Source organism: Neolamprologus multifasciatus, chromosome 2 (genome assembly GCF_963576455.1).
Source record: "Neolamprologus multifasciatus chromosome 2, fNeoMul1.2, whole genome shotgun sequence".
Classification (NCBI taxonomy): Eukaryota; Metazoa; Chordata; class Actinopteri; order Cichliformes; family Cichlidae; genus Neolamprologus; species Neolamprologus multifasciatus.
Window position 1 is genome coordinate 28,147,142 of NC_140440.1, and position 26,389 is coordinate 28,173,530.

The 26,389-nt window shown below is 40.5% G+C and overlaps 4 protein-coding genes across 4 annotated transcripts in view; all 4 read left to right on the forward strand.

The window, feature by feature from the left end:
* On the forward strand, window positions 1–6,112 carry LOC146524614 (protocadherin beta-5-like). The gene is made up of 3 exons (XM_085135702.1): window positions 1–142; window positions 1,076–2,307; window positions 4,766–6,112. Exons 1-3 carry the CDS (start codon window positions 1–3, stop codon window positions 6,110–6,112), a joined length of 2,721 nt encoding a protein of 906 aa, XP_084991828.1.
* Window positions 6,107–26,389, forward strand: part of LOC146524615 (uncharacterized) — a 25,665-nt gene continuing 5,382 nt past the window's right edge. Inside the window, exons 1-3 of the mRNA XM_085135714.1 lie at window positions 6,107–9,030; window positions 9,136–9,169; window positions 10,233–12,639. Of these exons, the coding sequence (XP_084991840.1) occupies window positions 6,636–9,030; window positions 9,136–9,169; window positions 10,233–12,639 (4,836 nt within the window). The 5' untranslated portion in view covers window positions 6,107–6,635. The remainder of the gene's footprint in view (window positions 9,031–9,135; window positions 9,170–10,232; window positions 12,640–26,389) is intronic.
* LOC146524616 (protocadherin alpha-C2-like) lies at window positions 12,646–16,982 on the forward strand. The gene has a single exon (XM_085174670.1). The coding sequence runs from the start codon at window positions 13,974–13,976 to the stop codon at window positions 16,419–16,421; it is 2,448 nt and encodes an 815-aa protein (XP_085030796.1). The 5' UTR covers window positions 12,646–13,973; the 3' UTR covers window positions 16,422–16,982.
* On the forward strand, window positions 19,436–24,688 carry LOC146524617 (protocadherin alpha-C2-like). The gene has a single exon (XM_085174636.1). The coding sequence runs from the start codon at window positions 20,420–20,422 to the stop codon at window positions 22,865–22,867; it is 2,448 nt and encodes an 815-aa protein (XP_085030762.1). The 5' UTR covers window positions 19,436–20,419; the 3' UTR covers window positions 22,868–24,688.

Sequence of the window (26,389 nt, forward strand, 5' to 3'; positions counted from 1 at the left end):
ATGCCCGAAGAAATCAAAGAAGGATCCGTTGTGGCTAATCTCGCCACCGATCTCAGTCTGGATGTTATATCACTGAATCAGAGGAAGATGCGTCTTGATATCATCGCGAACAAGAAATATCTGGATGTGAACAAAGAGACTGGTGAGCTATATGTTGTTGAGAAGATTGACAGGGAAAATATTTGCACCACCAAGTCGTCAGCGTCTTGCTATCTTAGACTGGAGGTTATATTAGAAAACCCTTTACGAATATTCAATATAGAAGTAGAAATTCTTGATATGAACGACAACGCCCCACAATTTAGAAGAGACGCCATACATTTGGATATATCTGAAGCGACGCCAAGAGGAGAAAGATTTTCTCTGAGTAATGCAGTCGATCCTGATGTAGGGTCCAATTCAGTGAAAACGTATCATTTGAGTGAAAGTGAATATTTTAATATAGAAGTTCAGACCGGAAGAGATGGATCGAAATTTGCGGATTTGATATTAAAACAGACATTAGATCGAGAGCAGCAGCCTGTTCATAATTTGATACTTACAGCTGTAGATGGAGGAACACTTGCTCGCTCTGGCACTGCAAGTGTTATTGTTCATGTTCTGGACACAAATGACAATCCACCTGCCTTTGAAAAAGAAAATCTTAGTGTTAAAATATTGGAAAACTCTCCGATTGGAAGTCTTGTTGTTGATCTTAATGCAACAGATTTAGATGAAGGGTCAAATTCTGATATAACATATTCATACAGTTTATACACATCAGAAAAAACACAGGAGACATTTAATCTGAATCCTGCCACTGGTGAAGTTACAGTTAAGGGAGTGCTGAACTATGAAGATTTCAGGATTTATGATATGGAAGTTATAGCTGCTGATAAAGGAGCCACCAGCTTAACAGGGCAATGCACCATAAAGATTCTAGTAGAAGACATGAATGATAACCACCCAGAAATATCAATTAGATCATTTCAGAGTCCAGTGACTGAAAACATCGAGTTGGACACAGTGATAGCTGTAGTTAGTGTCAGTGATAAAGATTCAGGTGATAATGGAATAGTTGATCTTCATATTCCAGATAATATGCCTTTCAAACTGAGGGAGTCCTCTGATAACTATTATGAATTAGTAGTGTCAGAGCCTTTAGACCGTGAGAAGGTGCCAGAATATGACATCACTTTCACTGTGACAGATAGAGGCTCTCCTCCTTTATCTGACAATGAAACTATGACTTTAGAGCTGCTGGATGTTAATGACAATGTCCCACAGTTCCACCAGTCATTTTATACTATACGTGTCATGGAGAATAACGCACCTGGGGCCTTGCTCAGCTCACTCACTGCCTTTGACCCCGACCTCCATGAAAACCAGTATCTAGTTTATTTCATAATAGAGAAGGAGATAGCCAACACCTCCATGTCCATGTTGTTCTCCATCAATCCAGAGAACGGTAATCTTTACGCACTCAAAACCTTTGATTATGAGATCGAGAAGGAGTTTCTGTTCCACATCGAGGCCAGAGACTCTGGCTCTCCTCCTCTCAGCAGTAATGTGACCGTCCACATCATTATTGTGGACCAGAATGACAATGCTCCAGTTATTGTGTCTCCGTGGCGTGCACACGGCTCTGTGGTGGAGGAAAAGATCCCCAGATCCACTGATAAAGGATCCCTGATTGCAAAGGTGATAGCCTTAGATACAGACTCTGTGCACAACTCTCGGATCACCTACCAGTTTCTACAGGTGACTGACGCCACCTTGTTCAGTCTGGACCAATACAACGGAGAGATCCGGACTATGAGGATGTTCAGTTACAGAGATCCACGCCACCAGAGACTTGTTGTTGTTGCCAAGGACAACGGAGAGCCTGCTCTCTCTGCTACAGTCACCATCAAGCTGACCACAATGGAGACTGCTGTTAAAGCCTACTCTGACATGACTGAGGAGCCTCTGGAATATGACATCTTCTCAGACATCAACCTGTATTTGGTCATCGGTCTGGGCTCGGTGTCATTTCTGCTGCTCATCACCATATTGGTCACCATTGTGATCAAGTGTCAGAAACCCAAGCCCAGCAAAGCAGCTCCTCCCTCCAGGAACAGTGTGATCAGTGAGAGGAACTCCACCATCGCAGACTCCACTCTGGTCTCCAACGATGCCTACTGGTACAGTCTGTTTCTAGCAGAGACCAGGAAAGGAAAGCTGGTGGTTAGACAGCCTCTGCCAAAGGGCTCCAGGTACATTGTGTCCAGCATACCCAGAGGGACAGGACTGACAGACACTAGTGACTCCGCAGCCTCTACTCTGCAGGTAGGAATTTGATATACAGATATATTTTATCTACATAACTAGAAGATTTAAATTAATTACGATTATTTTTTCTATTTTCCCCTTTACCTTAATCCACAAAAAAAAAAAAAAATCAGTGAATCAGTGAATTATTCAAAAATCTCATAAATTATCATGAGGTACCACTATCAAATGCACTACTTAGTACATAACCAACATAGTAATAATCCATCATCATTATTTAGCAGCTTTTAATTGTGTTCAGGTCTTGTCCTCAAAAGTCAAGTCTGCAGTTAAAAGAACAATCTAAAAACCTGTGTTGTAATAGCAGTATAAATAATGTATATTTAATAAATGAAATGTAGTACTCAGGATCCACAAAGCTTAACTTCTTCATGACTTATTCACGTTTATTGATTTTTATATACCTTTTACGTTAGTACTGTTAGCACAGTTTTTTTTTTTCTTATTTAACAATCAGTTTTAGGTGCGCCGTTATGTTCATGTTGTTAGAGTAACTTAATCTCAACTAACTTCTCTGGCTGTGGCCATTCTTTACAGCCATTTCCTCCCTGTTCTTGTTTTTGTGTAAATAAAATGTAATATAATGTATTTTCAATATTTTCCTGTGCATTCTGTATATGCAATATTGGCAACTCGTGCATTTATGATTAATACAATTGAGTACTTTATTATCTCTAATAATTTGTATTTATCAGTGGTAAAGAGCGACTAGATCACTACGTCATCTAAAGTACCATGGTCATAAAGATATGGATAGAGAATCATTAGATCTATAATGAGACATTATGCAAAGTTAATGCTAACTCGAAGTGCTACCATATTTGAAAATCGTCTGCAGCATTTTAGTGATATCTCGTTTTATAATGTAGAAATCGTGAGGTCATTACGGTTCATTGCTTTGACTGGTGGATTGTGTCTGAAATTTGATTGTTTTTTCAGCAATAATCAATTTGAACTGATTACATTTATTGAACGTCACCTTTTATGTTTTGGGACCACCATTAACGGTAGCCAGGTCCGTGTGTAGTAAAGACAAAAATATATGCAAAAACCAACGAAAATCAAAAATAATTTGAAGACGTGTGTTGTTCATTGCGGCTCAAAGGCTCCGACAAAATCTCAGGGGTGGCGCTATTCTATCAGTAAATTGCAAAGCAAAGAACATAAAAGCAGAAAAGCGTGATGGTCTTCGCACGTATAGAAGCAAGAGGACAGCGTCGTGGTGCTGAAACTCGACTGCGAAACGCGCTGGCCTTGATTTAGCTTAAATGTGCTTTGGAATTCATACAATGTGTATTTGGCTCGGAAGAAAGAGGGAAATATTTTTTAAATGAATATTGCTGGAAACAAACATTATATCGTTTGAAGTATGATGAACTCCCATACAAGACGGCTTTCCAGAACAATGGAGTCTTACGAGAGGTACGTGATCCTCGCTATAATTTTTTCTTTTGCCCGGTACACATTAGCCTCAGTAACTCATTATTCAATACCAGAAGAAATGAAAGAAGGATCCGTCGTGGCTAATCTCGCCACCGATCTGACCCTGGATCTTAAAACACTGAATCAGAGGAAGATGCGTCTTGATATCATCGGGAACAAGAAATATCTGGATGTGAACAAAGAGACTGGTGAGCTGTATGTTGTTGAAAAGATCGACAGGGAACACATTTGCAATACCAAGTCCTCTTGCTATCTAAAATTAGAGGTTATACTAGATAACCCAGTAAGAATATTTAATATAGAAGTAGAAATTCTTGATATAAACGACAACGCCCCACAATTTCGAAGAGACGCCATGCATTTGGATATATCTGAAGCGACGCCAAGAGGAGAGAGATTTTCTCTGAGTAATGCAGTCGATCCTGATGTCGGATCCAATTCAGTTAAAACCTATCATTTGAGTGAAAGTGAATATTTTAATATAGAAGTTCAGACCGGAAGAGATGGATCGAAGTTTGCGGATTTGATCTTGAAAAAGACTTTAGACCGAGAGGAGAAACCTGTTCATAATTTGATACTCACAGCTATAGATGGAGGAACACCTGCTCGCTCTGGCACTGCCAGTGTTATTGTACGAGTTTTAGATACAAATGATAACGCACCCACCTTTGATAAAGACAATCTGAATGTAAAGGTAATGGAAAATTCTCCGATTGGAAGTCTTGTTGTTGATCTTAATGCAACAGACTTAGATGAAGGATCAAATTCTGATATAACATATTCATACAGTTTATACACATCAGAAAAAACACAGGAGACATTTAATCTGAATCCTGCCACTGGTGAAATTACAGTTAAGGGAGTGCTGAACTATGAAGATTTCAGGATTTATGATATGGAAGTTATAGCTTCTGATAAAGGAGCCACCAGCTTAACAGGACAATGTACCATAAAGATTCTAGTAGAAGACATGAATGATAACCACCCAGAAATATCAATTAAATCATTTCAGAGTCCAGTGACTGAAAACATCGAGTTGGAGACAGTGATAGCTGTAGTTAGTGTCAGTGATAAAGATTCAGGTGATAATGGAATAGTTGATCTTCATATTCCAGATAATATGCCTTTCAAACTGAGGGAGTCCTCTGATAACTATTATGAATTAGTAGTGTCAGAGCCTTTAGACCGTGAGAAGGTGCCGGAATATGACATCACTTTCACTGTGACAGACAGAGGCTCTCCTCCTTTATCTGACAATGAAACTATGACTTTAGAGCTGCTGGATGTTAATGACAATGTCCCACAGTTCCCCCAGTCATTTTATACTATACGTGTCATGGAGAACAACGCACCTGGGGCCTTGCTCAGCTCACTCACTGCCTTTGATCCTGACCTCCATGAAAACCAGTATCTAGTTTATTTCATAATAGAGAAGGAGATAGCCAACACATCCATGTCCATGCTGTTCTCCATCAATCCAGAGAACGGTAATCTTTACGCACTCAAAACCTTTGATTATGAGATTGAGAAGGAGTTTCTGTTCCACATCGAGGCCAGAGACTCTGGCTCTCCTCCTCTCAGCAGTAATGTGACCGTCCACATCATTATTGTGGACCAGAACGACAATGCTCCAGTTATTGTGTCTCCGTGGCGTGCACACGGCTCTGTGGTGGAGGAAAAGATCCCCAGATCCACTGATAAAGGTTCCCTGATTGCAAAGGTGATAGCCTTAGATACAGACTCTGTGCACAACTCTCGGATCACCTACCAGTTTCTTCAGGTGACTGACGCCACCTTGTTCAGTCTGGATCAATACAACGGAGAGATCCGGACTATGAGGATGTTCAGTTACAGAGATCCACGCCACCAGAGGCTTGTTGTTGTAGCCAAGGACAACGGAGAGCCTGCTCTCTCTGCTACAGTCACCATCAAACTAACCACAATGGAGACTGCTGTTAAAGCCTACTCTGACATGACTGAGGAGCCTCTGGAATATGACATCTTCTCAGACATCAACTTGTATTTGGTCATCGGTCTGGGCTCGGTGTCATTTCTGCTGCTCATCACCATATTGGTCACCATCGTGATCAAGTGTCAGAAACCCAAGCCCAGCAAAGCAGCTCCTCCCTCCAGGAACAGTGTGATCAGTGAGAGGAACTCCACCATTGCAGACTCCACTCTGGTCTCCAACGATGCCTACTGGTACAGTCTGTTTCTAGCAGAGACCAGGAAAGGAAAGCTGGTGGTTAGACAGCCTCTGCCAAAGGGCTCCAGGTACATTGTGTCCAGCATACCCAGAGGGACAGGGCTGACAGACACAAGTGACTCAGCTGCTTCTACTCTGCAGGTAAGAATATGAGAAACATATATATTTTTCTTTGTTTTTCCCCCAAATTATTAACATTGATGGTTTCTCATTCATTGTTTCTTTTATCTGTGGGGGCTAATTGACAAAAATAAGTGAGGTCATGAACAAACTTTTTCATTATCTTAAAAAGGACCTCGAGTCAATCAGTCACACCTGACAATACAAGAAATAAATTAAAATATTCATAACTTATCTTCATGCCAAGCATTTCAAAACATTATAAAATCCAAAAGGTGGCGCTGTTTGGTCAGGAACAGCTCAGACCATAACGTCATGACTGTGTGTCGTCGCCATTATTGCTTATAGTAAGAGAAGCGACAGTTTCCAGGTGCCGAAACACCCCCGTTCAACGCGTCTTGCTCATTTTACCCTGGGATATAGCTGGGAGTGAATCGGCTGCATATTTTTTAATCAAGGAGGGAAGAGAAATACTGAAAACTGCTATTCACGTATAGTATATCGCTTGAAATGCAGTGAAACCTTAAATAACGGGAAAAACGGGTCCCACGCAACAATGAAGTCATTTAAGAGGTATGTTCTGCTCGCCGTTATTTTTAGTTCTGTTCATAGCGTATGGGCCTCAGTGACTCATTACTCCATACCCGAAGAAATGAAGGAAGGGTCAGTTGTTGCTAACCTTGCTACTGATCTCAGCCTAGACGTTAAATCACTCGGTAAGAGGAAGATGCGGCTTGACCTTATCGCCAACAAAAAATATCTGGATGTGAACAAAGAGACTGGTGAGCTGTATGTTGTTGAGAAGATTGACAGGGAATATCTTTGTACACAAACGCTGACGGTGTGTTACTTAAAAATGGAAGTAATACTAGAAAATCCATTGAGAATATTTAATATTGAACTGGAAATTTTGGATATAAACGACAACGCCCCACAATTCCGAAGAGACGCCATACACTTGGATATATCTGAATCAACGCCTACAGGAGAAAGATTCTCTTTGAGCAATGCCGTTGATCCCGATGTGGGCAGCAATTTAGTGAAAACGTACCATTTAAGTGAAAGTGAACAATTTACAATTGAAGTTCAGACCGGAAGAGACGGATCAAAGTTTGCGGATTTGATCTTGAAACAGACATTAGATCGTGAGAAGCAGGCTGTTCATAACTTGATACTCACAGCTGTAGATGGAGGAACACCTGCTCGTTCTGGCACTGCCAGTGTTATTGTTCATGTTCTGGACACAAATGACAATCCACCTATATTTGGTCAATCAATCTATAATGTAAAAATAATGGAAAATTCTCCGATTGGAAGTCTTGTTATTGATCTTAATGCAACAGATTTAGATGAAGGATCAAATTCTGATATAACATATTCGTACAGTTTATATACATCAGAAAAAACACAGGAGACATTTAATCTGAATCCTGCCACTGGTGAAATTACAGTTAAGGGAGTGCTGAACTATGAAGATTTCAGGATTTATGATATGGAAGTTATAGCTTCTGATAAAGGAGCCAGCAGTTTAACAGGACAATGCACCATAAAGATTCTAGTAGAAGACATGAATGATAATCACCCAGAAATATCAATTAAATCATTTCAGAGTCCAGTGACTGAAAACATCGAGTTGGACACAGTGATAGCTGTAGTTAGTGTCAGTGATAAAGATTCAGGCGATAATGGAATAGTTGATCTTCATATTCCAGATAATATGCCTTTCAAACTGAGGGAGTCCTCTGATAACTATTATGAATTAGTAGTGTCAGAGCCTTTAGACCGTGAGAAGGTGTCAGAATATGACATCACTTTCACTGTGACAGACAGAGGCTCTCCTCCTTTATCTGACAATGAAACTATGACTTTAGAGCTGCTGGATGTTAATGACAATGTCCCACAGTTCCCCCAGTCATTTTATACTATACGTGTCATGGAGAATAACGCACCTGGGGCCTTGCTCAGCTCACTCACTGCCTTTGACCCCGACCTCCATGAAAACCAGTATCTAGTTTATTTCATAATAGAGAAGGAGATAGCCAACACATCCATGTCCATGCTGTTCTCCATCAATCCAGAGAACGGTAATCTTTACGCACTCAAAACCTTTGATTATGAGATTGAGAAGGAGTTTCTGTTCCACATCGAGGCCAGAGACTCTGGCTCTCCCCCTCTCAGCAGTAATGTGACCGTCCACATCATTATTGTGGACCAGAATGACAATGCTCCCGTTATTGTGTCTCCGTGGCGTGCACACGGCTCTGTGGTGGAGGAAAAGATCCCCAGATCCACTGATAAAGGATCCCTGATTGCAAAGGTGATAGCCTTAGATACAGACTCTGTGCACAACTCTCGGATCACCTACCAGTTTCTACAAGTGACTGACGCCACCTTGTTCAGTCTGGACCAATACAACGGAGAGATCCGGACTATGAGGATGTTCAGTTACAGAGATCCACGCCACCAGAGACTGGTTGTTGTAGCCAAGGACAATGGAGAGCCTGCTCTCTCTGCTACAGTCACCATCAAGCTGACCACAATGGAGACTGCTGTTAAAGCCTACTCTGACATGACTGAGGAGCCTCTGGAATATGACATCTTCTCAGACATCAACCTGTATTTGGTCATCGGTCTGGGCTCGGTGTCGTTTCTGCTGCTCATCACCATATTGGTCACCATCGTGATCAAGTGTCAGAAACCCAATCCCAGCAAAGCAGCTCCTCCCTCCAGGAACAGTGTGATCAGTGAGAGGAACTCCACCATCGCAGACTCCACTCTGGTCTCCAACGATGCCTACTGGTACAGTCTGTTTCTAGCAGAGACCAGGAAAGGAAAGCTGGTGGTTAGACAGCCTCTGCCAAAGGGCTCCAGGTACATTGTGTCCAGCATACCGAGAGGGACAGGACTGACAGACACTAGTGACTCAGCAGCTTCTACTCTGCAGGTAGGAAGTTAATGCACAGATATGGTATTTTATTTGCACAATAACATATAAATATTAATTGTTATTACATTTTTTCTTTTAACCCTTGACTTCATTTATTAAAACATTCTAGTGAATTATTCGAAAATCTCAGAAGTTATCATGAGGTACCATTTTCAGATGCATTGTAAACCTAATAGTTTGAACTATTCTCTTAATTTTTCTATATTATTATTATTATTATTATTATTATTATTATTATTATTATTATATTAACTCGTGTTCATCCATAACTTAGTTGCAGTGATCACATAAACTTTCAAAACCGTCCAGGAGGCACCAGTGTCGCATGCACAACCTTGTATACAACGAAGCAGTGAATAACTGCAATAAATAAGTTTTTTTTAAATTTATGTTCCTTCAATAGGGGTGAATAACACTTTAAAAAATATATATTTAATTTAATACTTGGTATTGATTAGTGGTAAGAAAAACAAAAGAAACAGAAAAAAAGAACAGGAGTGACTCACTGGTTCATCTGAAGGGTTACCAACATGAATTGGTATAATTCATGTTATACCCAATATAATAATTAGAAAACCATAAACCACAGGAGAATAAGTTGAAAAGTAAATAATCTTAATTGAATTATATTTGTAAATAATCTGCACATTTTCAGTGACATATCGTTTCCACTGTTACATTTTTGAAGCGATTGGACGTAATAATCTGCACGCATAAACTTTGTATTAACTATGAATGTAATTTTCAAAATTACTAAATTTAAGCCCACTGAAAGGAATTAAACGAATTTAACCCGAGCGATCCCACCTTATTAGTTGTGATATATATATAGCAAGGCCTGGCTGTTTACGGTCCGCACTGCATACATACATGAAAAAAGTATGAATCGAAAATAATTTTTTGGCATATCATGTTCAACGTAGTTAGGAAGATCTTGTAAAATCAAAGGGGTGGCGCTATTCTATAACTAAAAAGCCGACACACGGACGTCATGCAAGAACACCGTGGTGGTCTGAGAAAAGAGATAAACAAGCGGACAGCTCCGTAGTGCTGAAGGTCCCCTCCGTGGGGCGCTGGCATTATTTGGACAAGGAAAAGGTCGATATTGGAATGGCTGTTTGCCTGTGATGAAAGACAGAATATCAAAACTGAATATTGCTGGAATCATATATTTGATCGTTCGAAGAGCAATTAACTCACTTAAAGACGGGTTTCCAGAACAATGGGGTTCCATAAGAGGTATGTGCTGCTTGCTGTTATTTTCTCTTTTGTTCGATACACATCGGCCTCAGCGACTCATTATTCAATACCAGAAGAATTGAAAGAAGGATCCGTCGTGGCTAATCTCGCCACCGATCTCAGCCTGGATGTTAAAACACTGAATCAGAGGAAGATGCGTCTTGATATCATCGCAAACAAGAAATATCTAGATGTGAACAAAGAGACTGGTGAGCTGTATGTTGTTGAAAAGATCGACAGGGAACATATTTGCAATACCAAGTCCTCAACGTCTTGCTATCTAAGATTAGAGGTAATACTAGAAAATCCAGTACGAATATTTAACTTGGAAGTAGAAATTCTTGACATGAACGACAACGCCCCGCAATTTCGACGAGAGACTATACATTTAGACATAATTGAATCAACGCCTACAGGAGAAAGATTCTCTTTGAGCAATGCCGTTGATCCTGATGTGGGCAGTAATTCAGTGAAAACGTACCATTTAAGTGAAAGTGAACAATTTACAATTGAAGTTCAGACCGGAAGAGATGGATCAAAGTTTGCGGATTTGATATTAATACAGACATTAGATCGAGAGCAGCAGGCTATTCATAACTTGATACTCACAGCTGTAGATGGAGGAACACCTGCTCGCTCTGGCACTGCAAGTGTTATTGTACGAGTTTTAGATACAAATGATAACGCACCCACCTTTGAAAAAGACAATCTGAGTGTTAAAATAATGGAAAACTCTCCGACAGGAAGTCTTGTTGTTGATCTTAATGCAACAGACTTAGATGAAGGATTAAATTCCGATATAATATATTCATACAGTTTATATACATCAGAAAAAACACAGGAGACATTTAATCTGAATCCTGCCACTGGTGAAATTACAGTTAAGGGAGTGCTGAACTATGAAGATTTCAGGATTTATGATATGGAAGTTATAGCTGCTGATAAAGGAGCCACCAGCTTAACAGGACAATGTACCATAAAGATTCTAGTAGAAGACATGAATGATAATCACCCAGAAATATCAATTAAATCATTTCAGAGTCCAGTGACTGAAAACATCGAGTTGGAGACAGTGATAGCTGTAGTTAGTGTCAGTGATAAAGATTCAGGCGATAATGGAATAGTTGATCTTCATATTCCAGATAATATGCCTTTCAAACTGAGGGAGTCCTCTGATAACTATTATGAATTAGTAGTGTCAGAGCCTTTAGACCGTGAGAAGGTGCCAGAATATGACATCACTTTCACTGTGACAGACAGAGGCTCTCCTCCTTTATCTGACAATGAAACTATGACTTTAGAGCTGCTGGATGTTAATGACAATGTCCCTCAGTTCCCCCAGTCATTTTATACTATACGTGTCATGGAGAATAACGCACCTGGGGCCTTGCTCAGCTCACTCACTGCTTTTGACCCCGACCTCCATGAAAACCAGTATCTAGTTTATTTCATAATAGAGAAGGAGATAGCCAACACATCCATGTCCATGCTGTTCTCCATCAGTCCAGAGAACGGTAATCTTTACGCACTCAAAACCTTTGATTATGAGATTGAGAAGGAGTTTCTGTTCCACATCGAGGCCAGAGACTCTGGCTCTCCTCCTCTCAGCAGTAACGTGACTGTTCACATCATTATTGTGGACCAGAACGACAATGCTCCCGTTATTGTGTCTCCGTGGCGTGCACACGGCTCTGTGGTGGAGGAAAAGATCCCCAGATCCACTGATAAAGGCTCCCTGGTTGCCAAGGTGATAGCCTTAGACAATGACTCTGTGCACAACTCTCGGATCACCTACCAGTTTCTACAGGTAACTGACGCCACCTTGTTCAGTCTGGACCAATACAACGGAGAGATCCGGACTATGAGGATGTTCAGTTACAGAGATCCACGCCACCAGAGACTTGTTGTTGTTGCCAAGGACAACGGAGAGCCTGCTCTCTCTGCTACAGTCACCATCAAGCTGACCACAATGGAGACTGCTGTTAAAGCCTACTCTGACATGACTGAGGAGCCTCTGGAATATGACATCTTCTCAGACATCAACTTGTATTTGGTCATCGGTCTGGGCTCGGTGTCGTTTCTGCTGCTCATCACCATATTGGTCACCATCGTGATCAAGTGTCAGAAACCCAAGCCCAGCAAAGCAGCTCCTCCCTCCAGGAACAGTGTGATCAGTGAGAGGAACTCCACCATTGCAGACTCCACTCTGGTCTCCAACGATGCCTACTGGTACAGTCTGTTTCTAGCAGAGACCAGGAAAGGAAAGTTGGTGGTTAGACAGCCTCTGCCAAAGGGCTCCAGGTACATTGTGTCCAGCATACCCAGAGGGACAGGACTGACAGACACTAGTGACTCAGCAGCTTCTACTCTACAGGTAGGAATTTAATGCACAGACATGGTATTTTAGCTACATCGCTAATATATGTAAATTGATTACTATAATTTAATGATCCTTTTTTCCTCAATGTGATCTGCCAAAAAATTTCAGTTAACTAATATAAAATGTCATAAGTTATCATGAGGGTACCACTATCAAATGCACTACTTAGTACATAACCAATAATCTATCATCATAATTCAGCAGGTTTTATTGTGTAAAAGTCTTGTCCTCAAAGGTCAAGTCTGCATTTCAAAGAACAGTCTAAAAACCTGCTCTTTTAGCAGAAAAAATAACTTATATTTAGTAAAAAATGTTGCCTTCACGATCCACAAAGCTTAACTTTTTCATGACTTATTCACATTTATTGATTTTTATACATATATTTTTATGTTATTACTGTTAGCATAGTCATTTTTTCTGATTTAACAATCAATTTTAAGTGCGCATTTATCTTCATGTTGGTAGAGTAACTTAATCTACTATTTGGTTGTGGCCATTCTTCCAAGCCATTTCCTCCCTGTTCTTGTTTTTGTGTAAATAATATGTGATATCATGTATTTTCAATATTTTTCCTGTGCATTCTGTATAAGCAACACTGGCAACTCGTGCATTTATAATTAATACAATTTAGTTCTTTATCTATCTCTAATAATTTTTTTTATTAGTGGTAAAGAGTGACTAGATCACGACGTCATCTAAACAACCATGGTCATGGAGATATGCGTTCAGAATCATTAGATCTATAATGAGAAATTTTATAAGGTAATGAAAACTCGAAGTGCTACCATATTTGAAAATCGTCTGCAGTATTTCCGTGATATTTCGTTTTATAATGCAGAAATCGTGAGGTGATTAAGGTTCATCGTTTTGACTGGTGGATTGTGTCTGAAATTTGATTGTTTTTTTCAGCAATAATCAATTTGAAGTCATTAAATGTACTAAACGAGCATCGTTTATGTTTTGGGACCACCATTACCGGTACCCAGGTCCGTGTGTATTAAAAACAAAAATATATGCAAAAACCAACGAAAATCAAGAATAATTGAAGACGTGTGGTGTTCATTGCGTTTCAAAGACTCTGACAAAATCCCAGGGGTGGCGCTATTCTATCAGTAAAATGCAAAGGAAAGAACATAAAAGCAGAAAAGCGTGATGGTCTTCGCACGTTTAGAAGCAAGAGGACAGCGTCGTCGTGCTGAAACTCGGCTGCGAAACGCGCTGGTCTTGATTTAAGTTTAAATGTGCTTTGGAATTCACACTATGTGCGTTGGGCTCAGAAGAAAGAAGGAATTTTTTTAAATGAATATTGCTGGAAACAAACATTATATATGATGAACTCCCATACAAGACGGCTTTCCAGAACAATGGAGTCTTACGAGAGGTACGTGATCCTCGCTATATTTTTTTCTTTTGCTCGGTGCACATCGGCCTCAGTGACTCATTATTCAATACCAGAAGAAATGAAAAAAGGATCCGTCGTGGCTAATCTCGCCACCGACCTCGGGCTGGATGTGAAAACACTGAATCAGAGGAAGATGCGTCTTGATATCATCGCGAACAAGAAATATTTAGACCTAAACAGAGAGACTGGTGAGCTGTATGTTGTAGAGAAAATCGACAGAGAGCATATTTGCCCTACAAAGTCATTAGCGTCTTGCTATCTAAAATTAGAGGTTATACTAGATAACCCAGTAAGAATATTTAATATAGAAGTAGAAATTCTTGACATAAACGACAACGCCCCACAATTTCGAAGAGACACCATACATTTAGATATATCTGAAGCGACGTCAAGAGGAGAAAGATTTTCTCTAAGTAATGCAGTCGATCCCGATGTTGGAACCAATTCAGTGAAAACATACTATCTGAGTGAAAGTGAATATTTTAATATAGAAGTTCAGACCGGAAGAGATGGATCAAAGTTTGCGGATTTGATCTTGAAACAGACTTTAGATCGAGAGGAGCAGCCTGTTCATAATTTGATACTCACAGCTATAGATGGAGGAACACCTGCTCGTTCTGGCACTGCTAGTGTTATTGTACGAGTTTTAGATACAAATGATAATGCACCCACCTTTGACAAAGACAATATGAACATTAAAATAATGGAAAACTCTCCGATTGGAAGTCTTGTTGTTGATCTTAATGCAACAGACTTAGATGAAGGATCAAATTCTGATATAACATATTCATACAGTTTATATACGTCAGAAAAAACACAGGAAACATTTAATCTGAATCCTGTCACTGGTGAAATTACAGTTAAGGGAGTGCTGAACTATGAAGATTTCAGGATTTATGATATGGAAGTTATAGCTGCTGATAAAGGAGCCAGCAGTTTATCAGGACAATGTACTATAAAGATTCTAGTTGAAGACATGAATGATAATCACCCAGAAATATCAATTAAATCATTTCAGAGTCCAGTGACTGAAAACATCGAGTTGGACACAGTGATAGCTGTAGTTAGTGTCAGTGATAAAGATTCAGGCGATAATGGAATAGTTGATCTTCATATTCCAGATAATATGCCTTTCAAACTGAGGGAGTCCTCTGATAACTATTATGAATTAGTAGTGTCAGAGCCTTTAGACCGTGAGAAGGTGCCAGAATATGACATCACTTTCACTGTGACAGACAGAGGCTCTCCTCCTTTATCTGACAATGAAACTATGACTTTAGAGCTGCTGGATGTTAATGACAATGTCCCACAGTTCCCCCAGTCATTTTATACTATACGTGTCATGGAGAATAACGCACCTGGGGCCTTGCTCAGCTCACTCACTGCCTTTGATCCTGACCTCCATGAAAACCAGTATCTAGTTTATTTCATAATAGAGAAGGAGATAGCCAACACATCCATGTCCATGCTGTTCTCCATCAATCCAGAGAACGGTAATCTTTACGCACTCAAAACCTTTGATTATGAGATTGAGAAGGAGTTTCTGTTCCACATCGAGGCCAGAGACTCTGGCTCTCCTCCTCTCAGCAGTAATGTGACCGTCCACATCATTATTGTGGACCAGAACGACAATGCTCCCGTTATTGTGTCTCCGTGGCGTGCACACGGCTCTGTGGTGGAGGAAAAGATCCCCAGATCCACTGATAAAGGATCCCTGATTGCAAAGGTGATAGCCTTAGATACAGACTCTGTGCACAACTCTCGGATCACTTACCAGTTTCTTCAGGTGACTGACGCCACCTTGTTCAGTCTGGATCAATACAATGGAGAGATCCGGACTATGAGGATGTTCAGTTACAGAGATCCACGCCACCAGAGACTGGTTGTTGTTGCCAAGGACAACGGAGAGCCTGCTCTCTCTGCTACAGTCACCATCAAGCTGACCACAATGGAGACTGCTGTTAAAGCCTACTCTGACATGACTGAGGAGCCTCTGGAATATGACATCTTCTCAGACATCAACCTGTATTTGGTCATCGGTCTGGGCTCGGTGTCGTTTCTGCTGCTCATCACCATATTGGTCACCATCGTGATCAAGTGTCAGAAACCCAAGCCCAGCAAAGCAGCTCCTCCCTCCAGGAACAGTGTGATCAGTGAGAGGAACTCCACCATCGCAGACTCCACTCTGGTCTCCAACGATGCCTACTGGTACAGTCTGTTTCTAGCAGAGACCAGGAAAGGAAAGCTGGTGGTTAGACAGCCTCTGCCAAAGGGCTCCAGGTACATTGTGTCCAGCATACCGAGAGGGACAGGACTGACAGACACTAGTGACTCAGCAGCTTCTACTCTGCAGGTATGGAGAAACAACGAGTGAAATTTTTACACTTACCATTTCTATGGTTTTACTGCTGTTTCTCTGCTTAATCAACACCGTTAACACTGTGTATCCATTATTTTTTAAAACCACTCAACCAAATACCAACAAGAAAACAAAATATGTGTTTATTAATCAAATTAATTATCTTGCTGTGCTTTTGTTGGCATGTAGTAACTGCAGTTGAATGCTACAAATTATCTATATTTTAGGTAAATTAGGAGGACAGCTGTAGGAGCAACGACACTAATAACTATAACAACTACATCTGTAAAGCATATCAGCATTATACTTTTGAACTCGGTTCATTCAAGCGAGAGATAACACTACGCGTCGCTCTTTACCACAAAAAAAAAATCAGGTTCACGTGACGTCACCATCCAGATAACTAAGGAAAGTAACAGAACCTCCATTTTTACATGGTTCTTTCTTCTAGCAGCCCGAGGTCATAGTATATAACCTCTTTGTTGATTTTCATAGAGGTGTGCTTTCTTGGAACCGAGACATCGATTTGCGCATCCAGAGGCGTTTTATTTGTGAACGAGACGAACTAATAATCATGGATTTTAAATTGTGTCATCGCTCTGGGATGAGGTACGTGTCGATGCTCATTTTTTTCTGTGTGGCCGTCTCCGTTATATCTGCTGTTACACACTACTCAATCCCCGAAGAGATGGAACAAGGTTCCGTGGTCGCTAATCTAGCATTGGATTTGGGTCTGGACGCAAAATCACTGGGTAGACGCAACATGAGATTGGATGTCATCGCCAATAAGCGATATCTTGAAATCAATAAAGAAACTGGAGAGTTATTTGTTTCTGAAAAGATTGACCGCGAATACATATGTAACAGCAAGAATCCATCGTGTTTTCTTAAAATGGATGTGACGATCGAAAATCCAATTCGTCTGTTCAACATTGAGGTTGAAATAATGGACATCAATGACAATGCGCCTTTTTTTCGTAGAGACACGATGCATTTAGATATATCCGAATCGACCTCGCCAGGGGAGCGCTTTTCCCTACCTAATGCTGTGGATCCCGATTTTGGTTCAAATTCAGTAAAAAATTACCATCTTAGTAAAAATCAACACTTTGCGCTTGAAATTCAGACCGGGAGAGATGGTTCAAAGTTTGCAGACCTGATTGTGAAAACATCTTTAGACAGGGAGAAGCAGGCTGTTCATAATCTAATACTCACTGCTGTGGACGGTGGAGTTCCCACCCGCACAGGTACAGCCAGAATCATTGTTCGCGTGCTTGATGTCAACGACAACGCCCCTTCTTTTGAAAAAGCAAAATATGTCGTAGATGTGATGGAAAACTCTCCAGTTGGCAGTCTAGTAATTGAACTGAATGCCACTGATTTAGATGAAGGATCCAATTCTGAGATTGTTTATTCATACAGTTTGTATACATCAGAAAGGACCCAAAAGATGTTTAACCTCAATCCAGAAAATGGTGAGATCAGAGTCAAAGAGATGATAAATTATGAAGATTTAAAACTTTATGAAATGGAAATTATAGCTAGTGATAAGGGACCTAACTCAGTATCTGGACAGTGTAAACTTACAATACAGGTGACAGATATGAATGATAATCACCCAGAAATATCAATTAAATCATTTCAAAGCCCAATAAAAGAAGACACACCCACAGACACAGTGATAGCTGTAGTTAGTGTCAGTGATAAAGATTCAGGTGATAATGGAATAGTTGATCTTCATATTCCAGATAATATGCCTTTCAAACTCAGGGAGTCCTCTGATAACTATTATGAATTAGTAGTGTCGGAGCCTTTAGACCGTGAGAAGGTGCCAGAATATGACATCACTTTCACTGTGACAGACAGAGGCTCTCCTCCTTTATCTGACAATGAAACTATGACTTTAGAGCTGCTGGATGTTAATGACAATGTCCCACAGTTCCCCCAGTCATTTTATACTATACGTGTCATGGAGAATAACGCACCTGGGGCCTTGCTCAGCTCACTCACTGCCTTTGACCCTGACCTCCATGAAAACCAGTATCTAGTTTATTTCATAATAGAGAAGGAGATAGCCAACACCTCCATGTCCATGCTGTTCTCCATCAATCCAGAGAACGGTAATCTTTACGCACTCAAAACCTTTGATTATGAGATTGAGAAGGAGTTTCTGTTCCACATCGAGGCCAGAGACTCTGGCTCTCCTCCTCTCAGCAGTAACGTGACCGTCCACATCATTATTGTGGACCAGAACGACAATGTTCCGGTTATTGTGTCTCCTTGGCGTGCACACGGCTCTGTGGTGGAGGAAAAGATCCCCAGATCCACTGATAAAGGATCCCTGATTGCCAAGGTGATAGCCTTAGATACAGACTCTGTGCACAACTCTCGGATCACCTACCAGTTTCTACAAGTGACTGACGCCACCTTGTTCAGTCTGGATCAATACAACGGAGAGATCCGGACTATGAGAATGTTCAGTTACAGAGATCCACGCCACCAGAGACTTATTGTTGTTGCCAAGGACAATGGAGAGCCTGCTCTCTCTGCTACAGTCACCATCAGCCTGACCACAATGGAGACTGCTGTTAAAGCCTACTCCGACATGACTGAAGAGCCTCTGGAATATGACATCTTCTCAGACATCAACCTGTATTTGGTCATCGGTCTGGGCTCGGTGTCGTTTCTGCTGCTCATCACCATATTGGTCACCATCGTGATCAAGTGTCAGAAACCCAAGCCCAGCAAAGCAGCTCCTCCCTCCAGGAACAGTGTGATCAGTGAGAGGAACTCCACCATCGCAGACTCCACTCTGGTCTCCAACGATGCCTACTGGTACAGTCTGTTTCTAGCAGAGACCAGGAAAGGAAAGCTTGTGGTTAGACAGCCTCTGCCAAAGGGCTCCAGGTACATTGTGTCCAGCATACCGAGAGGGACAGGACTGACAGACACTAGTGACTCAGCAGCTTCTACTCTGCAGGTATGACAAAAAAGGCACTTAAAGACACCTTCAGCACACACACACACACACACACACATATATATATATATATATATATATATATATATAAATCCTTTGTTGCACTTTTATGAAACATAGGCATAAAGGAACATGTTGAACAGAAAATTTCAGAATTTTTTTTCTTTTCTTAAAACTTTGAAATGTTAAAACCCCACTTATGTCTCCTTTTTAGCACCCAAAGGTGCATCTATTGTGTATAGAAAAATTTCCAAAACTTACAGCTTCAAATTTTAGAAATTTGCACTGAGACATACTGTCTTCATTCTGATTCTGGTCAAAGCTCTCATTTAGATATAAGTTGAGCATTATCAAATTTATTTTTATTAAGAGTTGATATTTACTACCCTTGCATTTTTTGGATAACACTTAAATATGGATGGATTATAATAATTTCTCGAAATTTAACTAAATTAATTCCAGAGGCCCATCACTTACACCAGAAAGTCATATTAAATTGTTTGGATTGTATTTTTCAGAAGTCGCTGATTGAAAGCCTAATGCAGAGTCATTTGTTGTGTCTTTATGTTTTACATGATGCAATTTAGCCTATGTTTAAATAAAATTATATATCATTATAACAAACACAAAGAATAAAAACTACAGTGAGAAAACAGAATAAACAGGAAGTATATTCGGAGTATGAAATTCAAATCTTAAAGCAGGCAAAAACATAATTAAAGTATTTCATAATATTATTGTTTTTTGTTTTTAATAAAAATAAATTTCTAGTTAGTTACGACTCGGAAAAATTCTCTAAATACTGTTGATGGCGCTGCTCTTCAGTAAAACCTAATCTCATGTGACGTCATAATTCTCACGATACTTCATTGTAGGCGTTGTAGACGGCATATTTACACCAGGCTCGGAAGACAGCGGCATAAAGATATTTTCTCCAGAAATTACCGTATTGCCTTTCGTCAGAGATTTGAGGATTACTTCACCTTGTCTGAACATAGAATTAAAAGATTTTAAATACGCATTATTTTCCTCAATGGCTCACCGTAATCTCAAGTGTTCCCGAAGATGGTATGTCTCAGTATTTCTTTTTCTTTTTCCCATCATTAATCCGGTATCGACAGTCACCCATTATTCGGTTCCCGAAGAAATGGACGAAGGTTCTCTTGTTGCGAATTTAGCAACAGATTTGGGATTAGATACAAGAAGTCTGAGTAACAGAAAAATGCGCGTTGACGTTGTAGGCAATAAAAAATATCTTGACATCAAAAAAGACACAGGAGAGCTCTTTATTCTGGAAAGGATAGACAGAGAGTTTTTATGTCCTCTAAAGACCACCACGTCTTGCTTTCTTAAATTAGACGCTTCCGTTGAGAACCCAGTGCGAATGTTTAACATTGAAGTGGAAATCGTGGACATTAATGACAACGCTCCACATTTTCGAAGGGGGACGATGCATTTGGACATTTCTGAATCGAGTCCAGTGGGGGAGAGATTCTCACTGAACAATGCTGCAGACCCAGATGTTGGAACAAATTCTGTGAAAAATTACCATCTGAGCTCAAGTGAACATTTCTCAGTTGAAATTCAGACCGGGAGAGACGGGACAAAGTTTGCAGACTTGATTTTAAAAAAACCTTTAGACAGGGAGACGCAGGCTGTTCATAATCTAATACTCACTGCTGTGGACGGTGGAGTTCCCACCCGCACAGGTACAGCCAGCATCATTGTTCGCGTGCTTGATGTCAACGACAACGCCCCTTCTTTTGAAAAAGCAAAATATGTCGTCGATGTGATGGAAAACTCTCCAATTGGCAGTCTAGTAATTAAACTGAATGCCACTGATTTAGATGAAGGATCCAATTCTGAGATTGTTTATTCATACAGTTTGTATACATCAGAAAGGACCCAAAAGATGTTTAACCTCAATCCAGAAAATGGTGAGATTAGAGTCAAAGAGATGATAAATTATGAAGATTTAAAACTTTATGAAATGGAAATTATAACTAGTGATAAGGGACCTAACCCATTATCTGGACAGTGCAAACTTACAATACAGGTGACAGATATGAATGATAATCACCCAGAAATTTCCATTAAGTCATTTCAAAGCCCAGTAAAAGAAGACACACCCACAGACACAGTGATAGCTGTAGTTAGTGTCAGTGATACAGATTCAGGTGATAATGGAATAGTTGATCTTCATATTCCAGATAATATGCCTTTCAAACTGAGGGAGTCCTCTGATAACTATTATGAATTAGTAGTGTCAGAGCCTTTAGACCGTGAGAAGGTGCCAGAATATGACATCACTTTCACTGTGACAGACAGAGGCTCTCCTCCTTTATCTGACAATGAAACTATGACTTTAGAGCTGCTGGATGTTAATGACAATGTCCCACAGTTCCCCCAGTCATTTTATACTATACGTGTCATGGAGAATAATGCACCTGGGGCCTTGCTCAGCTCACTCACTGCCTTTGACCCCGACCTCCATGAAAACCAGTATCTAGTTTATTTCATAATAGAGAAGGAGATAGCCAACACCTCAATGTCTATGCTGTTCTCCATCAATCCAGAGAACGGTAATCTTTACGCACTCAAAACCTTTGATTATGAGATTGAGAAGGAGTTTCTGTTCCACATCGAGGCCAGAGACTCTGGATCTCCTCCTCTCAGCAGTAATGTGACCGTCCACATCATTATTGTGGACCAGAACGACAATGCTCCAGTCATTGTGTCTCCTTGGCGTGCACACGGCTCTGTGGTGGAGGAAAAGATCCCCAGATCCACTGATAAAGGATCCCTGATTGCCAAGGTGATAGCGTTAGATACAGACTCTGTGCACAACTCTCGGATCACTTACCAGTTTCTTCAGGTGACTGACGCCACCTTGTTTAGTCTGGATCAATACAATGGAGAGATCCGGACTATGAGGATGTTCAGTTACAGAGATCCACGCCACCAGAGACTGGTTGTTGTAGCCAAGGACAATGGAGAGCCTGCTCTCTCTGCTACAGTCACCATCAAGCTGACCACAATGGAGACTGCTGTTAAAGCCTACTCTGACATGACTGAGGAGCCTCTGGAATATGACATCTTCTCAGACATCAACCTGTATTTGGTCATCGGTCTGGGCTCCGTGTCATTTCTGCTGCTCATCACCATATTGGTCACCATCGTGATCAAGTGTCAGAAACCCAAGCCCAGCAAAGCAGCTCCTCCCTCCCGGAACAGTGTGATCAGTGAGAGGAACTCCACCATCGCAGACTCCACTCTGGTCTCCAACGATGCCTACTGGTACAGTCTGTTTCTAGCAGAGACCAGGAAAGGAAAGCTTGTGGTTAGACAGCCTCTGCCAAAGGGCTCCAGGTACATTGTGTCCAGCATACCGAGAGGGACAGGGCTGACAGACACTAGTGACTCAGCAGCTTCTACTCTGCAGGTATGGGAAAAGTTTACATTCAGCATTTATTTATACTGATGTACTCTTTCAATGTCAACCCCTCCGCTTACAAGTGATCAGTGTTGGACCGAATCATTATTTCAGCTTTGTAATTTGAATCCATCCCAGTCCAGTCAGGTTACTTAAATCTACCGACCTCTATTTGTTTTTTAATTGCTATATTTGGTATTTGGGTCAATAAGCAAATCAGAGTTTCTCTCCATCATCATTAGTGTGGTCAAAAGAATAACTTTCTTAATCTGACTAGATATCTACTAAAGGAATATTTGTTGGAAGAATGAAAAATAGCTTATTGTTCAACTGTACATTTTGTGTGTACAGTTTTTCTTTTTAAAGAATTACACCCAAAACATGTAACAAAGGAAGATGAGAGAGTAATAGTACAAAAGTTGTCTAAAAAGAAAAATTAGACATGTTTTGAGGAAATTAAATGTGTCATAAATATGATATTTACATTTTGTTTAAATACTTGAAATATTCTGACCATATAGCAACACACCTAATGGTGAAACCTGTCCACTATGATTTTTGGGAGGAAACTTCTACACAGTATAAATGCAGAACCACAGAGACTTTCAAATGAGCCTATGTGAGAACTGAGTTTTTAAGTAGGCTGTGCCAATAGAGGCACGGCCCAAAACTCAGTAGAAACACTGCAAATAGAGTGCATAAAACCACAGACAGTAACATGCCCCCCCCCCTTCCCAAAGATAAGAAAATATTACATAGTCAGTTCAAGCGTTCAAATAAATATGTTAATAATCGAGCATGCACAAACATTTAAGAACGAAAACCTTCATATATACACGCACTGAAACTGTAGATAAACTACAAAAATACAGACATGCTTGGTGTGTTTGTTTAGTTTTGTTGACTGGTCTGATCACTAACTGGCACTTCGTTTTCTGTACTTGGCTGAAATTATTCTTATTCTTATTCTTATCTTAACTCTTTCCATTGTCTCTTTGAGTGCACACTATATCGAGTAGCTTGCCTAAATTTTATGTGTAAAGTAGCAAGCATGCATTGTGTACCTTGCCAATAGCGAGAGCAAACAGTCTTTAGGTTAGTGTGACAAAGACCCGGGTGATGCATACAGTTTTTTAAATCGCAATAAAGTTTTATGGCACAAAACATGTAATATAATTTTAGCGCCGTTTCAAAAATAGACGTGTCTTGCAATTCAACCGGCCTTTATATCATTCCTTAGGCACTGAAAACAGACAGAAAAGACGGGAAAATCGCTAGCACATCATAACAGAGTAACCGCCTTTCGCAATGCGCAGTGATACATTTGATGTCATTACTTGTCCAGTACTGTTTCACGCATCAGCACAGGAAACCTCGCACTCCGCCAGGCAAACGGGATACTGTGTTACAAACTCGCTGTTTTCTTCATGATAGTTGCGTAATAAAGAAAAAAGTGCATGAAGAAATGGAAAAATGCCGAAAACTGGGAAGTACTTCGTGTGCAATCACTAATTCACGTCCCAGTTCGCATCAGCAACTTCTTAAACGGGAATTGAGACGCCCTGATTCTGTTGTTATTTAATATAAACAACTGTATTTTATTTTTATGGGTTTTTTTATCGAAAAAGTTGCGCAATTGTTTCCGCCGCTGTTTTGCAGAAAAACACACCCATTAGTGAGGTCATCGATTTCACGTAAATTTATTGGAGGAAGGAGAATAGGTGGTCCCATTTAAAATCTACGTCACTCGTGAGGAAGAAACATTTTCTCTGATGATGTCCGTTTCGTGTGTTTAGTCAACAAGAGGACGATTTACCTGCGTTTCCGCACATTTCAAGGTGTTTCAGAGTTACGGAAGCTTCACGATGATGCACCATCTCAAACAGTCATGCGGGACAGGGTACGTTTCCCTGATTTTCTTTCTTTCTGCTATCGTGAATACTGCGTCTTCAATCACCCATTATTCTATTCCTGAAGAAATGGAGGAAGGATCTGTTGTTGCAAATTTAGCAACCGACCTGAGGTTAGATGTGAAGACGCTGAATGAAAGAAAGATGCGCGTGGATGTAGTAGCTAACAAAAAATACCTCGACATTAACAAGGCAACGGGGGAGCTGTTCATTTTAGAAAGGATTGACCGTGAGTTTTTCTGTCCATCGAAGACAACATCATACTGCGTTCTTAAATTAGACGCTACTATCGAGAATCCTGTGCGGATGTTTAATATTGAGGTGGAGATAACGGACATTAATGACAACGCTCCACATTTTCGGAGGGGGACGATGCATTTGGACATTTCTGAATCGAGTCCAGTGGGGGAGAGATTCTCACTGAACAATGCTGCAGACCCAGATGTTGGAACAAATTCTGTGAAAAATTACCATCTGAGCTCAAGTGAACATTTCTCAGTTGAAATTCAGACCGGGAGAGACGGGACAAAGTTTGCAGACTTGATTTTAAAAAAACCTTTAGACAGGGAGAAGCAGTCTGTTCATAATCTAATACTCACTGCTGTGGACGGTGGAGTTCCCACCCGCACAGGTACAGCCAGCATCATTGTTCGCGTGCTTGATGTCAACGACAACGCCCCTTCTTTTGAAAAAGCAAAATATGTCGTAGATGTGATGGAAAACTCTCCAATTGGCAGTCTAGTAATTAAACTGAATGCCACTGATTTAGATGAAGGATCCAATTCTGAGATTGTTTATTCATACAGTTTGTATACATCAGAAAGGACCCAAAAGATGTTTAACCTCAATCCAGAAAATGGTGAGATCAGAGTCAAAGAGATGATAAATTATGAAGATTTAAAACTTTATGAAATGGAAATTATAGCCAGTGATAAGGGACCTAACTCAGTATCTGGACAGTGTAAACTTACAATACAGGTGACAGATATGAATGATAATCACCCAGAAATATCAATTAAATCATTTCAAAGCCCAATAAAAGAAGACACACCCACAGACACAGTGATAGCTGTAGTTAGTGTCAGTGATAAAGATTCAGGTGATAATGGAATAGTTGATCTTCATATTCCAGATAATATGCCTTTCAAACTGAGGGAGTCCTCTGATAACTATTATGAATTAGTAGTGTCGGAGCCTTTAGACCGTGAGAAGGTGCCAGAATATGACATCACTTTCACTGTGACAGACAGAGGCTCTCCTCCTTTATCTGACAATGAAACTATGACTTTAGAGCTGCTGGATGTTAATGATAATGTCCCACAGTTCCCCCAGTCATTTTATACTATACGTGTCATGGAGAATAACGCACCTGGGGCCTTGCTCAGCTCACTCACTGCCTTTGACCCCGACCTCCATGAAAACCAGTATCTAGTTTATTTCATAATAGAGAAGGAGATATCCAACACTTCCATGTCCATGCTGTTCTCCATCAATCCAGAGAACGGTAATCTTTACGCACTCAAAACCTTTGATTATGAGATTGAGAAGGAGTTTCTGTTCCACATCGAGGCCAGAGACTCTGGCTCTCCTCCTCTCAGCAGTAATGTGACCGTCCACATCATTATTGTGGACCAGAACGACAATGCTCCAGTCATTGTGT

What these genes read in the sequence shown, in the direction of transcription:
- LOC146524614 (XM_085135702.1), top strand. Translation starts at nt 1, where the DNA reads ATGCCCGAAGAAATCAAAGAAGGATCCGTTGTGGCTAATCTCGCCACC. An exon ending in GGATGTGAACAAAGAGACTG is followed by an intron (nt 143 to 1,075) that starts GTGAGCTATATG and finishes TTCATATTCCAG; the next exon opens with ATAATATGCCTTTCAAACTG. An exon ending in CCGCAGCCTCTACTCTGCAG is followed by an intron (nt 2,308 to 4,765) that starts GTAGGAATTTGA and finishes AAATCATTTCAG; the next exon opens with AGTCCAGTGACTGAAAACAT.
- LOC146524616 (XM_085174670.1), top strand. Translation starts at nt 13,974, where the DNA reads ATGATGAACTCCCATACAAGACGGCTTTCCAGAACAATGGAGTCTTAC.
- LOC146524617 (XM_085174636.1), top strand. Translation starts at nt 20,420, where the DNA reads ATGGCTCACCGTAATCTCAAGTGTTCCCGAAGATGGTATGTCTCAGTA.